Genomic DNA, 24,773 nt, shown 5'->3' with positions numbered 1-24,773 from the left:
GGCTGTTCTTGGCCGTCATTTGTCAAAACGAGCAGGGCTAATGGATGAATGGAGCGTTGTTGATTAAAAAGAGGCGCGAACAGCAGAGTTTGTAAATCAGCTGGGGTTTGTCAGCGTTGCGAGCAGCTGATTATTGATCAGAGCACAACAATGGGGTGAGTCATCCGTCAGAGTCAGCGTCAGAGCGGGCGAGTCAGCCGTCCCCGAGCGACTGTCGTGTCGGGCTCTCGAAGACGTCGCGACGCGGAAAGAAAACCCGCGGACGCATGCGCTCTCGGCGACGCTTTCTTCGCCCTTTCTTTTCAACTCGTCGTTTCTCGGCTTCTTTCGTCGGGGGAGGGGGGAGGGGAAGGCCACATGCGGCCCGTCTTGGGCCCACAGAAGATGTTGAGGCGGCCCCGCCCCTCCACGCCCCGTAAAAACCAAACCGCACGCCCCCACCATTCCCCGCCGCCCGCGCCGCACACTTTTTTAACATCCGTCAGTTCTTCACGTTTGTTTCGCGTGAAAAGTAGCGAGGCGGTCGGCGCGAGGTAGCGAGCGGCGGGTGCCGGGCCGGCGTACTACCTTCCCCCTAATTGGCGGTGAGGAGAACCACATCCCCCGCCTCCCCCGCGCGCAAAAATCCACCCGACCTCAGAAACCGAAAAACTTGGACAAGTTCAGTTCGAGCATAGTTTGACACCGGTTTGTGGTCAGCTCCTGGGTGACTTTATCTGTGTAATTGTACTGTGATTTGTCAGTGTTCAGGTCAGCAGGGCGTCGTCAGTTACTGAAGTGTCATACAAATGCCGTGAGATTTTAAGTGTTTGGAACGTTTTTGATTTTAAATTGAAATTTATATTTAAATTTTATTTATATACTATCCTATTTATTGATTTGGTTTATCAATATATGTTGTGAACAGTTGACAAACAGGTAAGGTTTAAGACGATTGTAAATTATTAATTAAATGCTTTTTAGTATTTCTTGGACTGAGAGAAATCCTAACATAACACAAACTTTCTATGACTAAGTCATAAACAGTTTTTCTTTCGAAAATTGTTTTTAAACAGCAAAGTGCCTTTTAGTGCTTATTTTTGACATTTTGGACGTGAACTTGTGTGAGTTGGTGAACACCGGAACGAACTCTCGGTGTTACCTGACGTGATGCCGTGACGCGGCGGACCAGCATGCATCTGGCGGAGATGGAGCCAGGATATGTGACCGCTGACCTGCTGGCAGAGCGGACACTGGACGGCATCCTGTCGGAACACCCCGGGGAGCTGGTGAGGACCGGGAGTCCTCACGTGGTGTGTACCGTCCTACCGCCCCACTGGAGGTCCAACAAGACGTTACCGGTGGCCTTCAAGGTGGTGGCGCTGGGGGACGTGGTGGACGGCACCGTGGTCACCGTCAGGGCCGGCAATGACGAGAACTATTGCGCCGAGCTGCGCAACTGCACCGCCGTCATGAAGAACCAGGTGGCCAAGTTCAACGACCTCCGGTTCGTCGGCAGAAGTGGCAGAGGTAAGGGTAAGGGATTTTTCATTTTCTCAGTTTTAGGTAGTATAAATATTTAGTACTCAGCTTTTTCCGATCTTAGATCTTTTAGAACGCAGAATAAATAGGTTACATTGCAATTCTTAAATTTAATGGACAAAAATGAAAACTATATGCTATTGAAATTTAATGGTATTAGCAATCCAAATTGTAGTAACAAACATCTTTTTAAAACTCCTCTGAACTTCACTGCAATTTTAATTTGGAAAAGGCTGGTTAAAAAAACCCAAAGATAAAAACACATTCTTGAAGCTCTTTTCTTATTGGAATTGGAATTCTTTATAAATTTGAAATAAACTCCGATAATTTTCAGTATATGGGTCTAATCAACACCAAAGGCACCACAACAATAAAAAGTATATTATTGGAGTGTTTGTTTTCAAATTTACAAAATTAAGAATGAATTATAAAATGAATAATTTTTTATCAGTACGGTAACATATGCGTTCAATTACTTAACGACTTTATTAAGTTTGAGTGACAATTATCGTGGTGCTAATGTATGCTTTTAAAATTGTCTAAATTACCTTTACGAATTAAGTAAAGTACAAATTTTAGTGATGGAATACTGCTTTCATAAAAGATTTTTACGATGTATTTTTTAATGATATAAGTAAAATAAACTTTAGAGGCAACTCTAGCTGTAAAAAATAGCTTAAGCTATATGTAAAATAATAGTATAGTTTTATTATTATTAGAATTAACAAAATTATTAAATAGAATGTTTAGTAAGCATACTTTTAAGCTTACTTTTTTGTAGTCTAATGTTTTGGGTTTTTCGTTAACATTGTTTTGGATTAATGATTACGTGATTTTGTTTAAGTTAATTATGCACAACAACTATCGCTGCTTTATAAAGGTTATGTATTAACTGTTTTGTATACCTTACTTGGTATTATTTTATTATTATGGTTATTATTTTATATAGGGTATTGGTTTTCAGGTTAATAAAGCTGAATTTGACCTAAAAGCATAATTCAAAAAGGTTCATCGTCTGCTGGATGTACGATGCATTAGTAATTTATAAAATGATAAAATATATTAATTTAACTAATACAATTCCAGAATACTACACAAGTACAGTTAGTTTTAACTTGTATAACTTCTACAATAGTGTCTGTGTAATCTACATTAACTAAATCAAGTGTTCAATACAGATGAAAGCTATAAAAGACTGTGTAGCACGCAAAAACACTTAATATTAGCCTACATCTTGAATGACAAAACATTTTACACAGAAACAGGTGGAATGGAATAACCTCACCCCTTTGTGGATAAAAACTCTACTTCACTTTTATACGACAGCTGATCCATTTGATTTGGGAGTGATATAAAACAGAACTGACAAAACACTAAATGATTCACATTCTTTCTGTTTAAACTGAACAGATGATGAATGTCTAATAATATGTTTTAATAAAATTTTGTCCGCCAAATATTTCAGAATAGAGGGTTCTAGAATTTTTTCTAAAATTATTTTTTTTTTGCATGAAGAATAATATTTGTAGAGTTTATTACAACACAATATGGTGTAGAATTAATACATTTGATATATTTATGTTACTCATTTTTCATTCTTCCATTTGGTGTTATTTGAGGGAAATGTCACACAAAAAATGTTATATGCAGTAATGATATAACTGTAGCCTATAACTATGATGTTTCTTAAATAAATAAGAACCCATTTTTATAACCGATCTGTGTATTTTAATTAAGAAAATGAATAAATTGTTTAATGTTTCTAAGACGTTATGAAGAAACTAAAGAAAAAGTTGCATAATTTATTAATTTATTTGGTCCTGCGTATTTGTTTTTCATAACTACTAAAAATTACATATTTATGATATTTTATTTATTTATGGATATGAATATACACTGTAAAATATTTTTCACGGTAAAAATCAACGAAATTGTAACCATCCAGGTTTTAGTCGGGCCTATTAATCTCAGAGTAATAAAGTTAAATATGCTGCTTTTTATTCATTAAAAGTAATTAAAAATTACTTTATTTTGATTACTAATATCTTACTAATTTTGTTAAATTACATGCATCAATTCTACTAGGATGCTTATTTCCGTAATCCACTTTGATTTCATATACTTTTGCTAAATGTAATGAGAGATATATTTTTGAAAGTGTAAGATGAATTTTCAAGGCCCACAGTTCCTATTAAGGTGTAGGTCAGGTTCCTAAAAAATGCAAAACTTCAACCATGTCTGGGCATAATGAGAGAACTGGATGATGAAGTCAAGTTTTGTGTCCGGACAGAGACACGCGTAGTTTCCTGAGGGTCCCTTTTAATACGCGGACCCTACAAATCAATAAAACAGCATCTGTTCGTGGTCCACGTCCAAGTTTGAAATCGTAAGTCAACCAAAGAATGGACTGAAAATATGAATGAAACCGATACCCTGTTGTTTCTGGTTGGATTGTTTGTACTAAATGGAAAAATTAGAATGCTATTGATTAAACGAAAACGTAAGTCATATTAAAAAAAGTCGCGAGTATTTAAATATATTTTATGGAAATGGAATGGATTAAATTTGTTTAATTTACCAAATAAAATTGATGTCGTAGATACACTGTAATAATACTACTGCGTTTTTGAGTTTTCATTGCATATTTCATTTTTTGTCACTTAATCAACGACATAGAAATACCCTTTTAATGGAAGATAGTAACAACATTAAGTATATTTACAATTAGTAAAAATAAAAAAGATCAGCGTTTGAGTCCCGGCGGGACAACAACTTTTTTGAACCAATTCATAGTACAATTTTAAACGTGTAATGCGTGTTAAAATATACATGTAAGAAGAAAGAAACCTCGTTAAATTATATTTCAGTTTTATTTAGTTTGAAGTACGTTCATGGCCGCAACCAAATTTTAAATAAACAATATTGATGATAGGCATGATATAAGATACGCAATACTTTTCTGCATTATTGGAGGAATTAGGCATGAGCCACTAAAAATCTAATTCTATTATACTTGCATCATAAATTTTGGTACCTAGATATCAGGTTTCTATCAAATATAGTTTTTATTTATTTCAATTGTCGAAAAGTATTAAACTAACAATTTCAACATAATTGTAAAATAAAATATTTAACCCATTCAGTACATTTGAAGTTGGTCGTAATTTTGAATATGAGAGATAAATTATTTAAGTGCACAAAACAACAGTTGCAATGCCGTAAATACACTTATTGGAGTGTTTAATGCATTGTTAATAACGATGAAAATGTTTGTAAAGCTTTCCTAATCCAAATAAATTTGCCTTTAGTGTTCCGGTTATGGTGTACGAATTATTGACTAACTTGTAATATGTTGGCTCAGATCACAGGTCACAAATGTTGGCTTTGGTTATAAAAATATTGTGTTTTTTTAGTTACTAACCAGAATATTAAGAGATTTCCTAGCATATTTTGGAAAAGACATTTCAATAATATGAAGTTTTAGACAAGAAAGTAAACTGAAACGTACACAACTAATATTATGATTTGAATATGCATCTATAAGCTTAGAGCAAAACTATAACTGAATAAACAGTAGTATTATTTATATTTATTAGGTGGATAGAACATTAACTGGTTAAATAGTTTGAGCGTACTTTAAACAGGGATTTGTATTTAGTTTTTTTTAACAAATATTAATTAAATACTAGAATACAATGGCAAATAATCGGCTGATCATTACGTAAAGGACATAAGTTATTTCACTTGTGACTGTCCGGAGATATTACATAACGTAAGATCTCTTGAGAATAATTTCTTATGTAGACTTTAATGTTTTTGCTAAGCGTAATTGAAGCATATTATTTAGTGGTCTGGCACAATTTCTTTTTTATCTACCGCTAGAATTTAAATATGTGACTGCGTTAATCTTGTTATTTTTATAAAATTATGCATAGACTACTACATATTACTACCGTATGTATCAGGATGAAAACACAAACTCAAGTTTGTCGTTATAGATTTCTCTACCTACATGTTCCTGAATGATTCCGGCAATATATCAGTTTCTTTATCAGGATTACAGTGTTCTGTACCTCATAACGATCGGAGAGTTAAGGATTGAGAGCTAGGATTTATTTATTTATCTTCCAGATAAGTGAATTATTTGGTCATCAATTATTACAATTTCCTATCTAAATTTTAACATTTTGTTGTAACTAATAGTTTTTATTCCCGTTTTCAATAGTTCTCCCTATAAGGTTAAAAAATTGTATGTTATGGCTATAATTATTATTATACATTTAACTTTTGATTGTAACTAACTACTTAACATACAAATATTGTGATAATCTAAATTTCCTAAATTGAAATAAGTGCAGAATAAAATAACATTGTTAGCATAATTGCGGAACGCAGATAAAGTTGGTGGGAATATCAGTAGATTCGGGAGGTTGGGAGGTGTTAGTGGCGGTGGTTGCGGTATGGCTCCCGCCAACCTCTTGCTTAACTAGACTACACTTGCGGTACAGCGCACTCCGCACCCACACACACGCACACACTCACACAGCAGCCTATTGACTCCGTAGGGTAGGTTGGTAATACTGTATTTTGTTTACTGATTCGAACTCGTGATGGGTAAAGACAAGCTAGAATAAAATGAATTCTAGGATTGATACGACTCTGGGTACAGAATACTAAAGTTGGAATAGAATTAATGCTGGCAATGTAATTCAGAGAAACAAAGCTAGTCATAGAATTAATATGAAAATTATTATAAAATATCCACTCCATTATACAATTACTACTGGAAGTAATATTACCAAATATTATAGAATACGAAAGCTAGTATGTAGTTAATAGAGTACTAAAACTAACATGAAAAATATAGAATACAAGAATCAGTGCAATGTTGGAGACAATGACAATGATAATGACATCAGGGGATGATGAGACCACCACTCCATCTAGATTACACTATACTATTGTATTTTGTAGTCTCTGATGTCGAAACTATGTTAAGGTTCGTTTTGAGCTTCTTCGTTACCTTTTTTGGATCGCTAAGACGAAAATGACTCCATATTCAAGAAGTCAAGTCTGAGTCAGCGTCATATACCAGACGCTGCAATAAGAAGAAGGTGAACTGGAGCGAAACTCAACATTCAAATGGAATCAACCATTTCTATCATAGCTGTGTTATGCGTATAAGACAAAATAGTGCAAAGATTTAATGCTAGTTTGAAGCTAACATATTGTGGTGGCCCAAAAACTCTTATTAGGGTATTAATACAAATAGGTTTTTGAAATAGCTTGTGCAATATTTTCGAGCATGTTTTGCTTAACCATCGAAAGTTGCAAAACAAAACTTAAATTTAGTATTTGTGTGAAATGTTTATTGTGAAAAGTTCTGTGTTGGAATGTCGTAATACTGTTATATTTTATTTAGTTTTTATAATTTTGCTGAACGTGGTTTTAGAAAACACTGTGCTTCTTATTACTTTTGATTAGAGGTTTTTCAGCCCTTTTAATTAACAAAAATGACAAAATATGCCGAAAATTCATATTGAAAAGTTAGATGAAAACGAATTATTTTAAATCCAACAAAAGTTGAGTTGAAAGCCGCATAACTTGACAAATTGTACTATGCAAATGTGATCTATAAGTATTAACTGATATTATTTTCAAGCATTTTTTTAATTTTTGGTTGTTTCAAATTGTTTCTGTAAAACACGGTTAATATTTTCCGTCCTGTTCTTGATCCTCGAACTCGCTATGATCTATCTCTATGCTATAAAATAAAATGCCTTTCATTGACCCAAGTGTGTAGCGACGTCTACAATAAAGCGTGTGAAACACAGTATTGAGTATTCTACAACTATAGAGTGCCATACTTCAGAGAATATATTTTTTATTATTCGTATTTAATTTGTTAGCAAGAAAAACTCTATTAGTAATAATTTATTTTAAAACGCAAAAACAATACGAAAATGTTTTGATCATACCTATCGATTTTTTGTTTATTATTTATATTTAGTACGGTACTCGTCCTGATTAATTTGAAACTTCAAAAATTAAAGATCAGTAGAATCAAAGTTATGCACTTTTTATGAAATTGCGTACACACAATGCTTTACAGGCCAAACTAACTTCTCTTGCTGGTTAATTTCAGCTAAAAAGACCTATTTTATATAGTATTGTATAGTATGTAGCATTTAAAAGTAATTAACATTAGGTTTTGTCTAGTTGGTACTACTGCATGTCAGCTGTGTTTTAACTGGCCAAAATGTAAACAAACAAACGTTAGTTTTGTGTACAATACGTGATTCTCACTGAGGTTACAATGTTACAATAACAAGTTTTATTGGGATGAATTGTTTTGTAGCGTCTGCAATAGTTTTTCAATATGCAGAGGCCATTTTTGAATGGTTCCAAGCTATATTTTTTGAATGGTTTCCAAAAAAGTAAATGCATTTGTAAGCTTAATAGTGTTAGTGACTGCACAACCAGGATTAGCTCCAGATGAGTTACAAATATATGGCCAAGATTTTGAAGTTTAAAAGTTTGAATGTGGGCATGATCAGAAGGGAGTCGATTGAGGAATCTAAAAACTAAAATATGTAAATACAAACTAGCGGATAGCAAAACTATTGGTGGTAAAGACCGCCTTACTGGCTAATATCAACACAATACAGTTGTCAATGGACTTCCAATAAGAAGGAATAAAGAACTCATAAAAAGAACCATGAAAAGAGCAATATGGGGAGAATACTTTAATTTGATTAGGTGCAATGATGAACCAGTGAACGAGCTGTACCTAAGGATGAAGATAACTGGCGCAAGTACCAGAAAGCTGTCTAAAATAAGGAAATTTATGACCATACCCACACCAATTTACCTTCTGCAGTTATGGCGGAAATCGAACTTGTTTTTTAAATGATTTTTTTGAACCAGAAATTTTACAAAAGTGTTTGCATGGAGCCACACAAAGCCCAAATGAGTTAGGAAATAGTGTTATATGGTCACGTCATCCAACTAACTACACTTGAATTAGTTGATATGAAGCCATCACTTGTTTTAACCCTTTCAGGGCCAGGACCAAATATGAGATGTTGCTTAATTTTTTCACATATCTATCCCCTTGTGACTAGTCAAAAGTGCCAGGCTAAAATTGGCGATTTTGCAGTCTCTTAGATTAAAATTTATAACTTTTCATAAACATTAGAGAATGACCTAAAAGTTGCACCAAATTACTCGTATAGATATATACTATCAACAAAAAAATATAAAGATGTAGTTTTAAGTAATTTAAAATTAAAAAAAAAATAATGTTTTAATGGATTACATAAAAAAAATTTAATTTTTTAATTTTTTTCGTAAATAACTAAAAAAGGAAAAATAATTTTACCGTAGAAAGCTATGTTATTATATTGTACATTTATAAAGGAACAACCATACAAAAATTTGTGTTATTTCTCTCATAAATACATTTTTTATGACACATTTTGTATAAATACGCATAATTGTACTTCGCAACAAGTGATAAAGCAACTGACTCTTAACTGCAAGAAACTTAAAATAAATATTCACATTACGGATGTACCGGTAAACAGATGATTGTAGGATCCATAAGCAGTTTCAATACAGTTAAAAACACTATTTACCAAGATATATTTACACAATTTTATTTGAAATTTATTTACACTTTTTCTATTTACAAATATGCTACTTACAATTTCACTCCCGTGAGATCGCAAATTGTCAGTCATTGTAACTACTACACACAATAGCTAAGCAGGTAACACTACTAATATTTACAACCACAAAATAAAATAATGAAGAAGAATCCAGCATACAATGGTACGATTGCACTAAAGCATAAAGAATTAACAACAATAGATCGAGTCACCTGATAATGTCACGTGACAATTACGAAATAAAAATGCATAGACCTCCAAAATAAAAATTATATTCATATTAAATATCTACAAATATACCAGGGAATAAAAAAACATAAAACTTTAATCATTTGATGTCGTATTTTTTTAAAGAAAATTACGAATATCAAGGCGGCGCGTATGTCACCGACGGCAATATATTGCCGCCTGGCACTTTTCAGACACGATCTATGGCGGCAATATATTGCCGCCTGGCCCGGAAAGGGTTAAGAAAGGAATTATCACCAAATTTATGGTTTTACTTGGTGATGAATCATGAACAGTGAGTTATGTGAACAGGTGATAAAAATATTTAATGATGTGGGCATTTATGAAAGCTGAAAAGGCGAGTAAGAGGTGCAAAAAATGGTACACAGAAAACATCATTGGGAAAAGGAGACTTAAAGATCTTTACCACGAAACTTAGTGTTTATATAAACCAGCCTATGAGCCAAGATTTGTACTAAGTGCCACTTAATCATTTTCACCATTGCTTGATTTCAAACTATATTTACCGTAAAATGGAGTTTTTAACCTTGTAAGGTACATTATCCCTATAACAAAAAAATATATCTTCAGTTTTTAAATATTTGCTTTCAAATGCACATAAATATACAGATATTTTTAAAAAGTTTTGTTTATAGCGACCAAAATTAAAAATTAAATTTTAATTAAAAATTAATAAATTTATAGTCAAGAACTATAAAACTCATTTAAAATGTATTTAAAACAAATTCTCAAAGAGTGCTATGAAAGTATAATCTTATAGAAAAAACTTACAGTAATGGCAATGTCCTTAATAGTTTTTAAGAAAATGTACCTTGAATTTGACAAATTTAACATGCGAAAGATAGGGACAACCGACTCTTCTTCTTTATCCTTGTGCAAGAATGCGACGAAAAGCTGTAACATTAATGCATTCACGATAAAAGTAAAAATATCATTTAAACAGCTTACAACGTTATCAGATGTTTTACTATAGCACTACCAAGTCTAGTACACTCTATTCCAAGGTCTGACTTCAGTTAAGTCTGACAAACTCTAGCGTTTTGGCAATCGACGATTATCCACCCAGTAAACATGTGCTCGTTCCTTTATAAACGAAAAGGGAAATAGCAGTTTTCCTTTTTTGTTTCTTTGGGCATATTTTCCTCAGTGTTTGTATACTTGTATAAACATGTTTTTCTTGTATCGGGTATAGTAACATGTTATAATAAACATTTTATTGATATTAAAATATGGAGCACATGGTTAGTAATTATTCAAAAACAATCTCTTTTTCATGCGGCACTTATTTTGTTTTGAATTTTATAACTATTTTCATGTACTAAAACTTACTATTCTAAACGCGTGTTAAAAGAAACTCTTGTCATCGATATTTAACATCGAATTTCCACTATAGTAATTTTTATATTTACTCTAAGAATAAAAATATATTTAAAAAAATCTTATATGATATTCAGTTTCTTTAGAAATGTATCTCCCCTGAAGACAAAATATAAATTGTGTCAGCCTATTGAGTTATAAGCTACAAGGATACTAAACCAAATCTCACGGAGGGACATGCGCCATCATAGAACTAATTATCTCTATGAATAAATGAAATTACTTGCAAAATTTAAAGTCTATAGATGAAATGTTTCTCGCAATATCTTGCCACATGATACATTTACATTATTGTTGATTAGGTTAGGTTTCGTAGCAGTGTCTAAATAATATAACATTGTTTAATATAATATAAAATCTGTATATAGTCACCAGAAGATTAGGTATATGTGGAGTAGTAGGGTATAACATTTATCCATATTTCACTTGCTACAATCTCATATAATTGTACTCAATTTGTTTGGAAATTAATTTATTCTGCTACTTTCTCGTTGCCATCTTGGTTACTCGCATTACCTCTATATATTCTTCGCTAGCGTTCAGCCAAATCCCAATGAGCGACATGCGCTGTCATTTAAGTCAATGTTGCCTAGATATAAATGAAGCTTCATACAACATTTAATATCGGTTAGTTCATTTTAAAAATTTTGTGCGGACAGAGGGACAGATACTAAAGAGAGGTTTCACAAAAGAAAGATATGGTCATGAGAACGGTTAAACTGATTTGGCTATATTTTGTCTAAAGCTTACGCAAAAATCCAAATTAAGATTTATGAAAAGAAAAATTTAAAAAGATTGAAATATATATTTCGATTTTGGAATTCCCACAAAAATGTGAAATTCCAAAAGTTTGTGGCAAACGCTCTTGTTGGTTAAAAGCGAGCGCAGACAACGCGTTGTCAATACAAATAGAATTGTACCTGACATAAAGCGCAATTTTTTGAAGGTCCAGAAAATCAACATGAGATAGTGGGTTTATTTTGGAATATATGTGTCCATTTGGGTGCATACAAATGGGAGTTCGAATTATGTTCAAATTAAGTTGATTTTCAGTCAGGAAACAAACTACTGATTCCCATACGTGTTTATGTAGTGCTGATCAAAGTGAATTTTATTACTAGGAAGATATCAATAAAGATACCAACATAGAAAGAGATCAAAGATATAGTGCAGGATTTCAGCATTTGTACTTCTGCCTGGTCAAGTTGTCGTCACGCTGAGCGTAATTCCTTTAAATGCATCAAACAAATGTCAAACGAAAACCTTATTCAAGTTAGATTTAAGCTCACTCCTGACTATAAGACTAAATAAACTAATGCCGGGTCTGATTTATTGCCGAAATGATTGATTGGGTATGTTTATGTATAATGCCTCATTTATTATAACTTTTAAGAGCATTGTACTTTTGTTCGAAAGCTGTAAACTATTACCATAATGCATTTTTATCGATTTCACCTGTATAATTATTACGCCACTTTTACAATTGTGTGTGTTGCTCAATAACTTATGTTACCTTATTATTGTGGTTTTTATTGGAGTGTATGCGTTCATGAATTTCTCGTAGAAAAGGCACACGGTGCTTATACGACTAGATTTTCGTCAAAGTGGCAGCAATGTTTATGAGACGCACATACATATTTTATACAATGAATTATAATAATGGAACGCGCTCTGGGCCAGAGAAACCGAGCCGAAATCCTGGGCTGCGTTCCGAGTCTGCAGGCGCTGGAAATGGGCAAGAACTATCTCCGCCCATATGGCAGGCATTATAGTAATGATCTAACATCACTTTAAAACGCCTTCTAGACTTAATACAATTGTTAGATACTACAATTTATTTATTATTACAAATGATAGTAGCTGCTTTTTACCGTGGATTTTTATTTTTAGTTAAGAAAACTGATTTTTGTACAATATCAAAATAACTGAGATTTTGACTTTTATTTTTCTTACAAAGTCTGAAACAAAAATTACAGGCATTAAAATATTTCCCAGATGAAAAAACAACTTGTTATTGACAGTATTTTATTTCAAAGTAAACTACATAAAATTTACAAACATGACACACTTAATATACGTGTTAGAAAATAAAATTATTTTGACCAATTTTTGCCTTATTTATAAGTTGGATTTTTTTTATAATATCAAAAGTTTTCTGTTTTTTCGATGTGATGTGATATTATTAAAAAAATAGTTTAGTCACAGTTTTAATTAAAAATAACTTGTGGCTTCCAGTGAATTCGTCAATTTAGAAGTGGTCGCATTTGTTTGAGATAACTACAGCAAATAACAATATTTTACAATTTTCAATACCGTACATCATTACTTGATCTACTTAATTTACCCTTAGATTTAAAACCAATAAAAAGTTAATGTGTTCTAAGATCAGCATCATTGGCATGGAGTACAGAACTCGGTGAGTACTTGCCCACTTTAAGCGCCTGCAAATCCATGGATACACCAGTAACGCACAGCTGTGTGCGACCGGAAAACACAACATGTGGCTTATGGGCAGTGTGCGTTCCAGTAGTATAGTTCGTTGATTTTATATTGTTTAAACGTTTGACAGGGTAAAATTTGTCAATTGAAATAAATACAAGTAATCCAGTTGGAATTATGAAAAATAAAACTTCACTTAGAATATATTAGAATTTGTTAGAATATATTTTATTTTAGATTCCTCTATTGTTCTTATATCAGCTGACGGCTATAACAGCTGCCCAAACGTTGTCGTAATCTATTGCACAATCGTTATTTTTGTAAAATTAGAAGTGATTATTAGGGATTGTATGCACACCCTAAAATAGCTGAGCTGTTCATAAAAGTTGTTTTATATTACATAAATAATATAAATTTATCTTTAATACACTAAAACGTAACACAGTGTATATTTGCAGTAATTCATAAATTCACATAATTATTTATTAAAAACACTTTGATGCATGTTCGTAATATAAATTGATTCATACTATATTATTTGGTTTCTAGTTCATTTCTTAACAGAATAGTAAATAATTTATTATATAGTTGCTTGATATTGCTTACAGATATTTCTCTGTATTTATAGTCGCTTCCCGGAAAAAAGATAAGTATCAATATTTTTATAAATTTAAATAAATATGTACTTCAAAATGAATTGGTTAAAACTATATATTTCTGAAATAAACATAATATTTACAGAAGTAACAGATATTATTATGTGTATTGCTGCACACACATGAAATTACTCAAAGAAAGGAATTAAGACATACACATTTTTACATGTACACGTATTAATAAAATTTTGGGATCCTAATTTTCCAGATTGTGATTGGAGTGGTGGCATGTAGTAAGTTTAATTCCTTGAAGAAAACCTATCTTTTAAAGCTGGTTTTCATTCTCAACAATGTCGTGCGTAGTTACGTAAGTCGTTCCAGACTGCAGATTTCCTTTACTGGTCTACTCTCCAGTGTTTGATCGAGATAATATGGCAACAATTCAAAAGGTCACAACGTAATATGCTCGAGAGCATTTTTGGGAGATCTTGCTTGTATATTTTCTTACAATATTCAAACAAAAATACTTCTAAAAATATTTGGACCATAAAACAAAAATAAATAAAATTAAATAACTTAGAATAAATAAAATGTAATAGTGGTTAGTAAAATTTTCTACTCTCTGCAGTCTGCGATCATTTGAAAATATAATTAAAAACTGTCCACCATTCATAGCTTGAATTTGGAAATATAGTTTAAACGTATTTATTTGAAACCAGAGTACGTTTGGAACACTTGATACAATTTATTTGAGATTAAGCTACCTCTTAGAAATGTTTTAGTATTTTCGGAATTGCCTTTACTGGGAAAAAAATTAGTAAACACAGTTTTGAGTGGAATGTAACACTATCCATGAATGAGTAGGTGTTTATATAGAATAAAGTACACGAAGTTATGCAACTTTTTGTTATTTTGTATGTAAAAAAATAAAATAGTCACATTATAGTAATCAATTAGTGAATATTAAAGTATATTTTGTTTACGATACGAGTTTCTAAAGAGTCTTAGCTTTATAGTAAAGTAGTGAGAAACGCATAGGAAGAAACGGGCCTACATTGGTATTTCTGAGCTGGTATTTACGTGATAACAACGTGATTAAACAGTAGGTAAGAATGTCCCACAATGCGGTGGTCTTATTGGTCTACCTCCTTGTTTTTACCCTATTTCCTTGTTCGTTGAAGCGTAAACTGTAAATGAATGGTATGAAAACAGGAGTGTGTCTTTAATCGTTTAACATTTCTTTATATTTAGATTTTTAATTTCACCTTCTAATAAATATCAACTTGAGACACCTATTGCACCAAATACAGTATGAACAAATAGACGAGTAAGAAGTAATTATTATCAAGGAACCCGGGGAGTCCCTCAGATTTATGTGTAAACCGAAAAACAATTTGTATCCGTATAGCATCTTACTTGATATCTTCATAGAAATGTCTTCATCACTTCTAATTACTCATTCGTAGTTGTATTAAAATCTCCCAAATATCAGTTATTGAAGTCGGTTACAGCAGAGGTTTTCGCTCTTGTCAAACATTTACAATGTACACGTAAGGGCAGAAGTCGGGTGCGGCAACAAGATTCAGCGGTCCCGTCAGGGCCAATAATGCGGATGGAGGGTACAGGATCAGTTACCATTCCGGGCGAAACAAGACACAACAAAGCCCATTAACCACACGTAACGTATCGAACAGTTTGAGTGGATTACCCGGTCTGGAGGCGAGTCCACACCGCTTTTTAAAACCCAATTAATATCTTGGCTGACAAAGGGTGTGTTGTCCTACCGGGGTGCGGGGTGGACAGTGAATAAAACTGCGTGACAAGAGACATTAGCTGTTGCTGACGGCCGGAGAGATTGGCAAACAGAATTACCCTTTTCCCTCGCGCCAAATTTATTTTTTAATTTCCCCGCTGTCCGGTAGATGATCGGTCGCCTCAGACCCACCCCGTTGTTTAGTGTCGACAGATATGACCGCGCCCTGCCCTCACTACGGGGTGATATACCGCTTGACACCTTGCACCTCGTTATACACTCACTTATATCAACATCAGTTATAACTGTTATTGTCCCGCCGACCACCCTTCTTTCTGACCAGATTACTGGCGTGACACTGAACAGGCTTGTCGCTTTACAGTGTTTTATTGGCAGATGGGGTTTAGCTGATTTATCCCATTAAGCAGTTGATATCCTGCGCATCGCGGAAAAGGAACTAATTTTTATATGTGATCGAAATAGTAAACTTATTGAAATAACTCGATAGAGACTACTCTTGCTCATTTTTATTTGAAGTAGTCTGCAGCTCAAGATTGGAACTGTCTATTTGCCTATACGCTTGACCTTCAAAAGTGCCTCTCACAGATCGTCTCTCATGTAGAAACAATGTTTGCAACTATAAATTCACCGTTTTTCCCTTCTTGTCCCAAAAAATTCATTATTAGATGGTATTATAATTACACAAAATAATAGAAAAGAAAAGTGAATTTATTGTTGTTTCACTTAACTCGGGCTGTATAAGTTGTCATCTTGAAATGTTTATAAAAGTCAAATTGAATAAAATATTGAATTTTGAAGAAATTAGAAGTTGTTGCTATATCATGGTGTGAGGGAAAGTCAAAGCAAAACGTATACAAACCAATATAATTAAAAAACTATTAATAAATTAAAAACTATGACTAATTGAATATTGTGGATTTTGTTTAGTAAATAACAAGTTCAGTCTGATTTTGGATTCTGCAGAGCACATTGTTAAAAATGGAAGTTTTAAAAGAAATAAAATGGCACTATCTTCAAAGCAAAACAAACTTTGCTTAGTATTTTAATTAAATATATATTAAAATATGTTGAATTTTGCTCATGTTTTAAAATTATTTATATTTTAGGTAAATAAAAATAACATGTTTTTGACGATAACTGTCGAAACGTTGAGGATATAATTATTCAGAATAGTGGATTTATTGATTTATCTAAAGTACCATACCAACGTAGTTCAGTCCTTAGTACTACAAAAAAATAATATAAAACTATTTTTTTAATTAGATGAAAAAAAACTATTGAGATCCGCAATTGCATACATAGTATTGTTACGACTTAGTATGAATTTTGTAATAATATTAATTTATCATCATTAAGATATCATCCAATAGAAATTTAAATTGTTTGGGAGTGCTATTTCCTTATTATAATCTACTTACTTCGATGAGATTTGAATGATTGAATGATCATCCACTTTATTTTCGTTTGTGTTATTTTTAAGCTCTCTCTCGATTAGTTTTGGTAAGACCAGTCCTCTCATCAACTATTTATTAGACCGGTACTCGTTAATTCCAAGAGTAAATAGAGTTGTTGTAAACTGGAATAATAAGTTTTACACTCAATCATAGTTACATTAAAAATTATATCCTAGGAAAATGCATCTCAAAAACTTTTGCTCTAATCTGAATGGCCATCTAGAAACGATTTATGGATTACGGCTGGCTATCGAACTCATTCAAGATATTTGCAAATACTGCCTCTGTACCACGTCTGAATCTATTACGAAGTACGGTATTTATCGTGTCCACAATTATTCCCGCTATGTGTTATAGTACTTAAAAACTTTGTACTCCTGTTATAATGAAATTACGAGTATTCCAGATATCAAAATACACGTAGGAACAAATATTATAGTACATGACCTGAGAACCCTAAAACACTTTCTATTCAATTCTATTTTTTAAATATTTATTTATTTATATTAAGTACTTTTTAAACCCATGTAAGGACTTTAAAATTGAATTTATATATTTTTCCAAGCAAGCGCACATGAGGTCTGTGGTACAATTCCACTGCATATTTAAGTAATTTCTGGAATTCTAGTAGTTAAAGTCGAGGCATTTAAGACCAAGTAGAATCTTTGAAGAGATCGCTGACAAATTCTAGCAAAATATTATCAATTTCTGCTCCCCGGTTCTATTTACTAACCTTGGAGCTTCGGTGAAATATCTAGATCAGCTCTTTGGTCATAGTGTAACCATCTTATGGTTATTTCTTGATTAAGAATCTATGAAGTCTATTCAAAATATCATTCTACATCATTTGAGTAGTTTATGTGATTTCAGTAGTTGCTTTTGAACGTTTTATATATTTGTTGTTCAAAGAAGAAATTTTCAAATATCATATCAAAAGTTACTTGTATTGATAGTTTGATTAAAATAAGTATTTTTTCAAAGTAATTCCATGAATAATATTTGTAATTGCCATTTTATTGCAATAGTTTTGTTATAAAATAAATTTTTTAATGTGCATATTTACAATTGTAAAGTTTGTACAAACTAATAAGTTAGTGTTCCTGTATCAGCAAACAAAATCATAAACTTCTTTACAGAATTTATGTGATTTACCAAAATTCTGTAACATAGATTTAGCACCATTTTAATATCTAAGATTAACATTAGATTTTACAATGTGGAAGCTCAAGCGGATAAAGCTAACACCCGTTTAACAGTCGGGGCTGTGACCTGGATACTGCTGTGAAGTACTTCAACGCCTGGCATTTCCGTAGCAATAATGTTGTACAGGATGAACCAAGAGTGTGGATACCCATATTACATGTTTAATTGCCACATACAAAAAAAAAAAAAAAAAAAAAAAAAAAAAGAAACTGAGACCGAAAAAGTATACAACAGCAGGAAATATAACTGAACTATTCTGTTAGTAACACAAGACTTTACTAAATATACAAAATATGATATACAAAATTTTAGTTCCCAACTTAAAAACTCAAATATAAACATGTATAAAATTACACATAGTTTTAAAGATCGTTATGAAAGAAATTACCAGTGAAACTTACAGATCGCTAACTAATTCAATTTAAAATATGCTTATGCCTAAAATTGTTTAAAATAACAAGTTGTGAACAAATTTATGAATTAAAACTAGTTAGAATACATTATTTTGTGTTATAAAAGAGAAACAAATAGGTTTTACAAATAGAAATGTTTGTAAAATCTAACTTCATGTCAGTGTTTTCATAACATATGGTCAAACTGCTCCCCGTCAATAGTCTGATATAGTCCTAACCTGTTGTAAAATACTAAACTAAAGGCAAGTCTAGGCTTGCTAGGAAGTTTAATGTGGATGTAGCTTACAGTGAAATCATAAATATTTAAATTCATACTTTTCCTACTACAAATATTTTAAATTTGAATTTACAGCCATTTTGTACTAACTTGAGACAACCATCTCTAAGTTTCACTGTTACTTTTCATTCATAAAAACTTTTAAAACAGTGTAACTTAACGGAGATTGACATTAAAAACTTTCGTTTGGCTAAACGTTTGGTATTTTGGGAACAGGGGCAATCTTGTGATAGTATTCTAAAAGTTTAGTTTTTTTCTACAGATGAAGTTTACTAAGTTTGGTTTCTGTAGGTGAGGTTGTAAAATAGTTAATATGATGTATCTATTCTTTTTTTCACTGTATATATATGCTTATTGTGTAATTTAAGGGAAGGGAATTCCTTAGTATGGTTAAGGATTTTGTATTTTCTTGAGTACTATCGTGTGGACTACATATTTTAGTATTATCAAGGACCTGTCAGATACTTTCTAAAATCGTGTAGATTTCTGTTCGTCTGTATGTCCGTCCAATCGATATATTTTGTTGGAATGTCCTAGAGACTTGAAACTTGGTACATAATTATGTTCCTCTTGATTCACGTAAGAAATTTGTTGATGTTAAAAAAAAAACACTAAAACAAAATTTTTACATTGTTTCATGATGGCTACGAGAACATTGTAGCATAAAAATTTATAAACATACTGTGTAAAACCTTGGGAGATTTTGTATGTGCCATATGCATGTGTTTAAGTTGTTTTGTTCGATGGGTTGGTAAGACTTCCTATTTTCAATTCAGGATCTTCAGTTCTCCATTGCATCGGTCCATTTATATTGTTAACGTTATTTACATGCATTAGATTATTTAATAAATCTGAGCAAGATGAAATGCTCTGTGTATTTTTATGTATTAATAAAAATAGTTTAATGCCTATTTAATAAGGTTATAGATAATCTTGTTTTATATTAGCATGGCCTCGGTCTACATTTTATAAAATAAAAATAAAAAGAGGTAAGTAATTTATGGAATTAATCAAATATGCTCACTATTTTGAATTCAACATGTGACATACGTAAGTGCAGATTTGAAATTTTGCATTCAACATCAGCGAAGCCTGTTACTCGATACCTGTTGTGGTTTACTTCTACTTTCTATAACTATACCTCTCACGGGTTTGTTTATATAAATGTTCCTAGCCTTGGAAATATGTAAAACGTCAGACGACTAGAAAGTATAGCGTGGTCATATAAAAATCTTTAAATTGTTAGTGCAGCTATTGGATAGTAAAATTCTCCTAATCATAAACGGTTTTGACACCAAATAAAGCAGATGTGAAGGTACGATTGTTTTGAGCTATAGTCTGAAAATGGATTGTTGAGTTACTAGATGAGTTGAAAAGAGGAATGCCTTGTCAGCAAACCAGAATAGTTTTCGATGCCATGGTCCTCTAAATCCAGCAATTGTTGTTAAACTGTTCCAGGGTAGTGGTTTTCAGTACCATTCAACCAAAACAAGACAGTAAGACATTCAAAAGCCATCCTGCCAATGGAAGCGAGTCATAAACGAGTTGAAATCCAGAGGCCACTGGATTCACCAATTTCCAGATGGTGGATTTGGGCGCAAATCTCGCACCCAATCAACAAGAAGGGCGTTCCAAATTATATTGGAAGGTTTGGAGAGGAAGCAAGCGAGCTAATGGATATTGTTACGTATAATAGCCATTAAGCAACTCAGCATTAATGTAATATGTTATTGCATCAATTGTTCAGATAAAATGCCAGGATCCTAGCAAATAAACCGCTTTGTGGTCCAAGAGAAATCAGTTTCCTTTTTTGCAAACGAAATAACAACAAATCAAATTGAATTAGTGGATTGTGATTGTAAACGGTTTGACAAAAAGTAGTGAGAAGACAGGGAGTGTGGACGGGTGGGCAGTTGGTGGTGACAATGGACAAACACGGGGCGAGCGGTCTTGGTAACTAGCGGCCGCCGGCACCGCCGTGCTGGGCGTTCGTTAGCGATGTTTGTCTGTCTGTCTGTCTGCACAGTGGCGGGTCAAAGGCCGGTCCTCAAACAGTCTCAGCCTTGCACCTCCGGGCTCGCTCAAACACAGGTCACACTGGTTTATTAACAAAAAACCTCCCTTGTTTCACTTGAATTCTCTTTTCCATAAACCTAGGCGCTTAACGGGTGCACGGATTTCTCGATAGTAAACAGAAACTCCTTCCTAGAACGTTTGGTCATATTGGTGGAAGAACTTACAGTAAAATTCAATTTTTAGTACTTAAAATTTTCCATTATTCTGTGGAAATTTGAACGGTAAGTGCTAGATCTACAAGTGAATAAATTGACTTTAACGTTTCCTATGTGATTCGGAAGTTTGGGAAGCTTGATTACATTAAGGAACAATTTGTGTTGCAATTGCTAGCTAAATTTTATTATAGGATTTAACTGTTAATTTAAATCTATCAAGCTCAAATTTAACTGATATAAAAAGTTCTTATGTAGAACATTCTTCATTTAAATTTAGTTTTTTTACATTTACCACCGTTATGAAAAAATATGTTGAAAACTACAAATATATTAATTTTTTTTAAATAAAATATATATGCGGCTGATTGTAACGCATTAGGATATAACCAGGCTAAGCAAAAATCATACAAGAGCATTGTAACGTACTAGATATAGGAAACATGAAACATAACATAAACAGTTGGGTGCCTGATCCACAAATATCACCTATTTATAACATAAATAAAAACAAACAGAAATCGAAAATAAAAAAAATGTAATAACGAACAAATATCCCGCTGCTGGACACAATACCACGCACACTTACCACAAATTGACAAGCTCCAGCTGTGTCTTCTGACTGATTAACTCGTAATGTCTTCCTCTTAATGTTTAATCTTTATCCAACATTGATTAACATCAACACTCCACGATTGACCAGCATTTAAACAGTTATCAAACGAAATATATGATGTAAATAGTAAAAGCTTGTACCCGTCAGTTTTGTTTTGAGAGTGTACATAAAATTCAATTTTCAATTTTGGCTTCTTTTTATTTTTTTTAGTACATAAGAAGTGTTGCAATAGTTATAATTTTACCAGTTTAAGTTGGACAAGTACTCTCTAGTATTTAAATAGAGGACCAACGACGTAAGGGTGACTTCTGAATCAGTGGTGGGTAGCTTCTGCTAAGAATAGGAAGAATCAGCGATCGCCCATCCAAGGATTAGTTACATTCGTTGCTTGGCTCGGTTATGTAGTGATAAGTGCTATAAAAATTACACTACGCAGATGTCAGGGATCAAATAAACAACAAACAGGAACAAAAACAAACTTAACAAGCTGAGTTTGTTTGTTGTTATTGAAAACTGAACAATTGCTACAATATTGGATTCTAGATTTAGACAGAACTATAATATAATTGAAGTCTTAGAAAATCTGTTCTAATTATTTTCAGCTAAAAACAGAGGAAAATTTCCTCCAGTTTTATTGGGTACTGGAATATTAGGAACGCATAAAACTATGCATCAGCCGTCCTTAGATACGTTGTAAAAAGGTTAGACAGAGAAATAATACTCATTTTTGCCGTATTTTAGTTCTCACATGGTAGAAAAACTAAGTGTGGAATTATTTACCATTTCAATTCCTTGAAAATGGATAAATTAATAGATAACAAATATATGCTGTGAATAGAACGAAATGCAACAATCATTGAGTAAAATAACTAATTAGTCTATATTCTAGGATGTGTAAAAATTTATAAGATTCATTTCTCATAGAAAAGCGTCACTTCTTAAGATATTTCAATACTCTTTAACGGAAGCAACAAAAAATATACACACATAGGTAAGGAATATTATTACCTTGAATATTTTGTTCATTATTAAAAAAAGTTTTAACTACATAACGCTGTAGTTTACATCACATGTCTGCTCTGCGAAAAAGTGTGGTAATATTTTTTATTATAAATAACAACCGTAAAATATGTATTTATTTATATGTTTTAATGTAAGCGCTACATTAATCTTTTCCTTTCAAATTATAAAAAATTCTTAATATCTCCGATTAAAACTATTTCTTCATTATAGAATCTTTAATTCATACTAAACGAGACATATACCAACAATGTTATACTGCTTACTAAATAAAATTAGTTTGATAAACTCGTACAATATTGAAAAATTCTAAGATTACGCGTTAGGGCATGCTAAGGTAATTTGTTTACAGAAAAGTCATCCAAAAATAAGAATAAGATATTCAATTGATATCATGGATCTCAGATACAGATTCCACGAAAACAAAGTCCGGCCTGGACACGACAATGTTGACCTCTCGACCAGAGAGCGAATAGTAAGAGACAACAAATCACGTAAAGTCGACCGACTGTATAAGACAATGGGGCGGGGTTCCTGGAGAGACGCAATGTAGTGAAGGACGTTATGGCGTTATGACGGTCATCCTGGACGTAATGGGGCGTCCCGGCGTCCACGCGGCGCTCGGCGTCGCTCGCTGTCCACTCATCTCCAGCCCACTGGACGTGCACAGGTCACTGTTGTACGTTTATCGAGTGGATTTTTAGTAAAAGAAATAATAGAAAGATTTAAAACTTTACTTTAAGGATTTCAAATGGTCTGTAGTAAAACGTTTGGTAAAGCGTAACTATTTATCATCTTGATATTCATTTTAACTTCATAGCTGGATCCAACTTTTTTTATCCTGTTTATTCCCTCACTCAAGGGATACAGCCTATGGTAAAGATATTACAAATCAAATAAGAATTAGTCAAATTTGGCGAACCAAATGCTCAGGTCCTATCAAGAGTTACCACTAACGCACTATCAAGGTCCTGACTTTTACCACGTGTTTATGGAAAGTCCAGAATAATCTTAGAATATCTTGCAAAAGACTTTAACCTGCCCAATTCAGAATTGATCTTGCACGAGTATTTCATTACTGTCAGTAACGACATTGTTTATACTTCGAGGACACATTGTGAGGATGACCTTAGACTTTGTTGCTAAAACTTGTAGACTAACTCCTAAGAGGATTTTAAGTGGTACATAGATGTCTGTCTTCCTTTTTTAATTAAACCTTGATGTTCAATTTTAAAAGAGCTATATCTTATGCAAAAATGTCCTTTTATTGAACCCACATTCAACCAACTCAATTATTTGTTTTTTTTGTGTGTTAAGAGAAACATATATACACATTTTCAAGTTGGTAGCTGGACTATTCTGCTGTTATCGTGTAATAACAAAAAACAGACGTCAACGACTTGTGTGTTAGAGCCTTTCGTATGTATGATGTTGTCTCACTAAAAGCTTCTGTCAATAAAACATATGTGAACATATTTAGTCAAGGAAACTGTATCCATTCAATATTTTTATTATTTACTTTAATAAGATTTTTGTCTAGCCTTTTCTACACTAATACACTAATTTAGTATTTTACTGCTCACTATGTGAGATCTCGGCTACTGTGCATCGCCGAATTCTGTCAAAAGAGTTTTCACTTGGGTCAATCGAAGCAATTTGCTGGTATTGCGGCTTACCCTGTCCGTGGTAGTACTAGCCCTAGCTGCCGGGTCAGTTGTTAAGTTGTGTTTTCTGGTGGACCATCTCAAGATATAGCTTAGAATTTCATGAAAGTCAATACTTTCTAGAACATTCCTTTTTAGAGTTTTAGTATTGTTTCCCTCATTTGCATGTATCTTCTATATTGCAATAAACATAATTATAAAATAAGTTGATGTAAAAACATAAGTATTACTCAACAAGAAATAAATAACGTGAGACTAGAAAGTGCTCAACA

The 24,773-nt window shown here is 32.7% G+C and overlaps 1 protein-coding gene across 2 annotated transcripts in view; it reads left to right on the top strand.

The window, feature by feature from the left end:
• Positions 1 to 540: 540 nt before the first annotated feature.
• LOC124362366 (segmentation protein Runt-like) overlaps positions 541 to 24,773 on the top strand; it is a 65,997-nt gene continuing 41,764 nt past the window's right edge. The window contains exon 1 of one of the 2 annotated variants that reach the window (XM_046816804.1): positions 541 to 1,509. In XM_046816804.1, coding sequence (XP_046672760.1) covers positions 1,173 to 1,509 — 337 coding nt within the window. In that variant the 5' untranslated portion in view covers positions 541 to 1,172. Of the gene's footprint in view, positions 1,516 to 24,773 lie in introns of both variants that reach the window. The other variant, XM_046816803.1, reaches the window with a different exon arrangement.

The sequence above is a fragment of the Homalodisca vitripennis genome, chromosome 5, assembly GCF_021130785.1.
Source record: "Homalodisca vitripennis isolate AUS2020 chromosome 5, UT_GWSS_2.1, whole genome shotgun sequence".
Taxonomy (NCBI): Eukaryota; Metazoa; Arthropoda; class Insecta; order Hemiptera; family Cicadellidae; genus Homalodisca; species Homalodisca vitripennis.
This window is presented reverse-complemented; position numbering and strand designations above follow the sequence as displayed.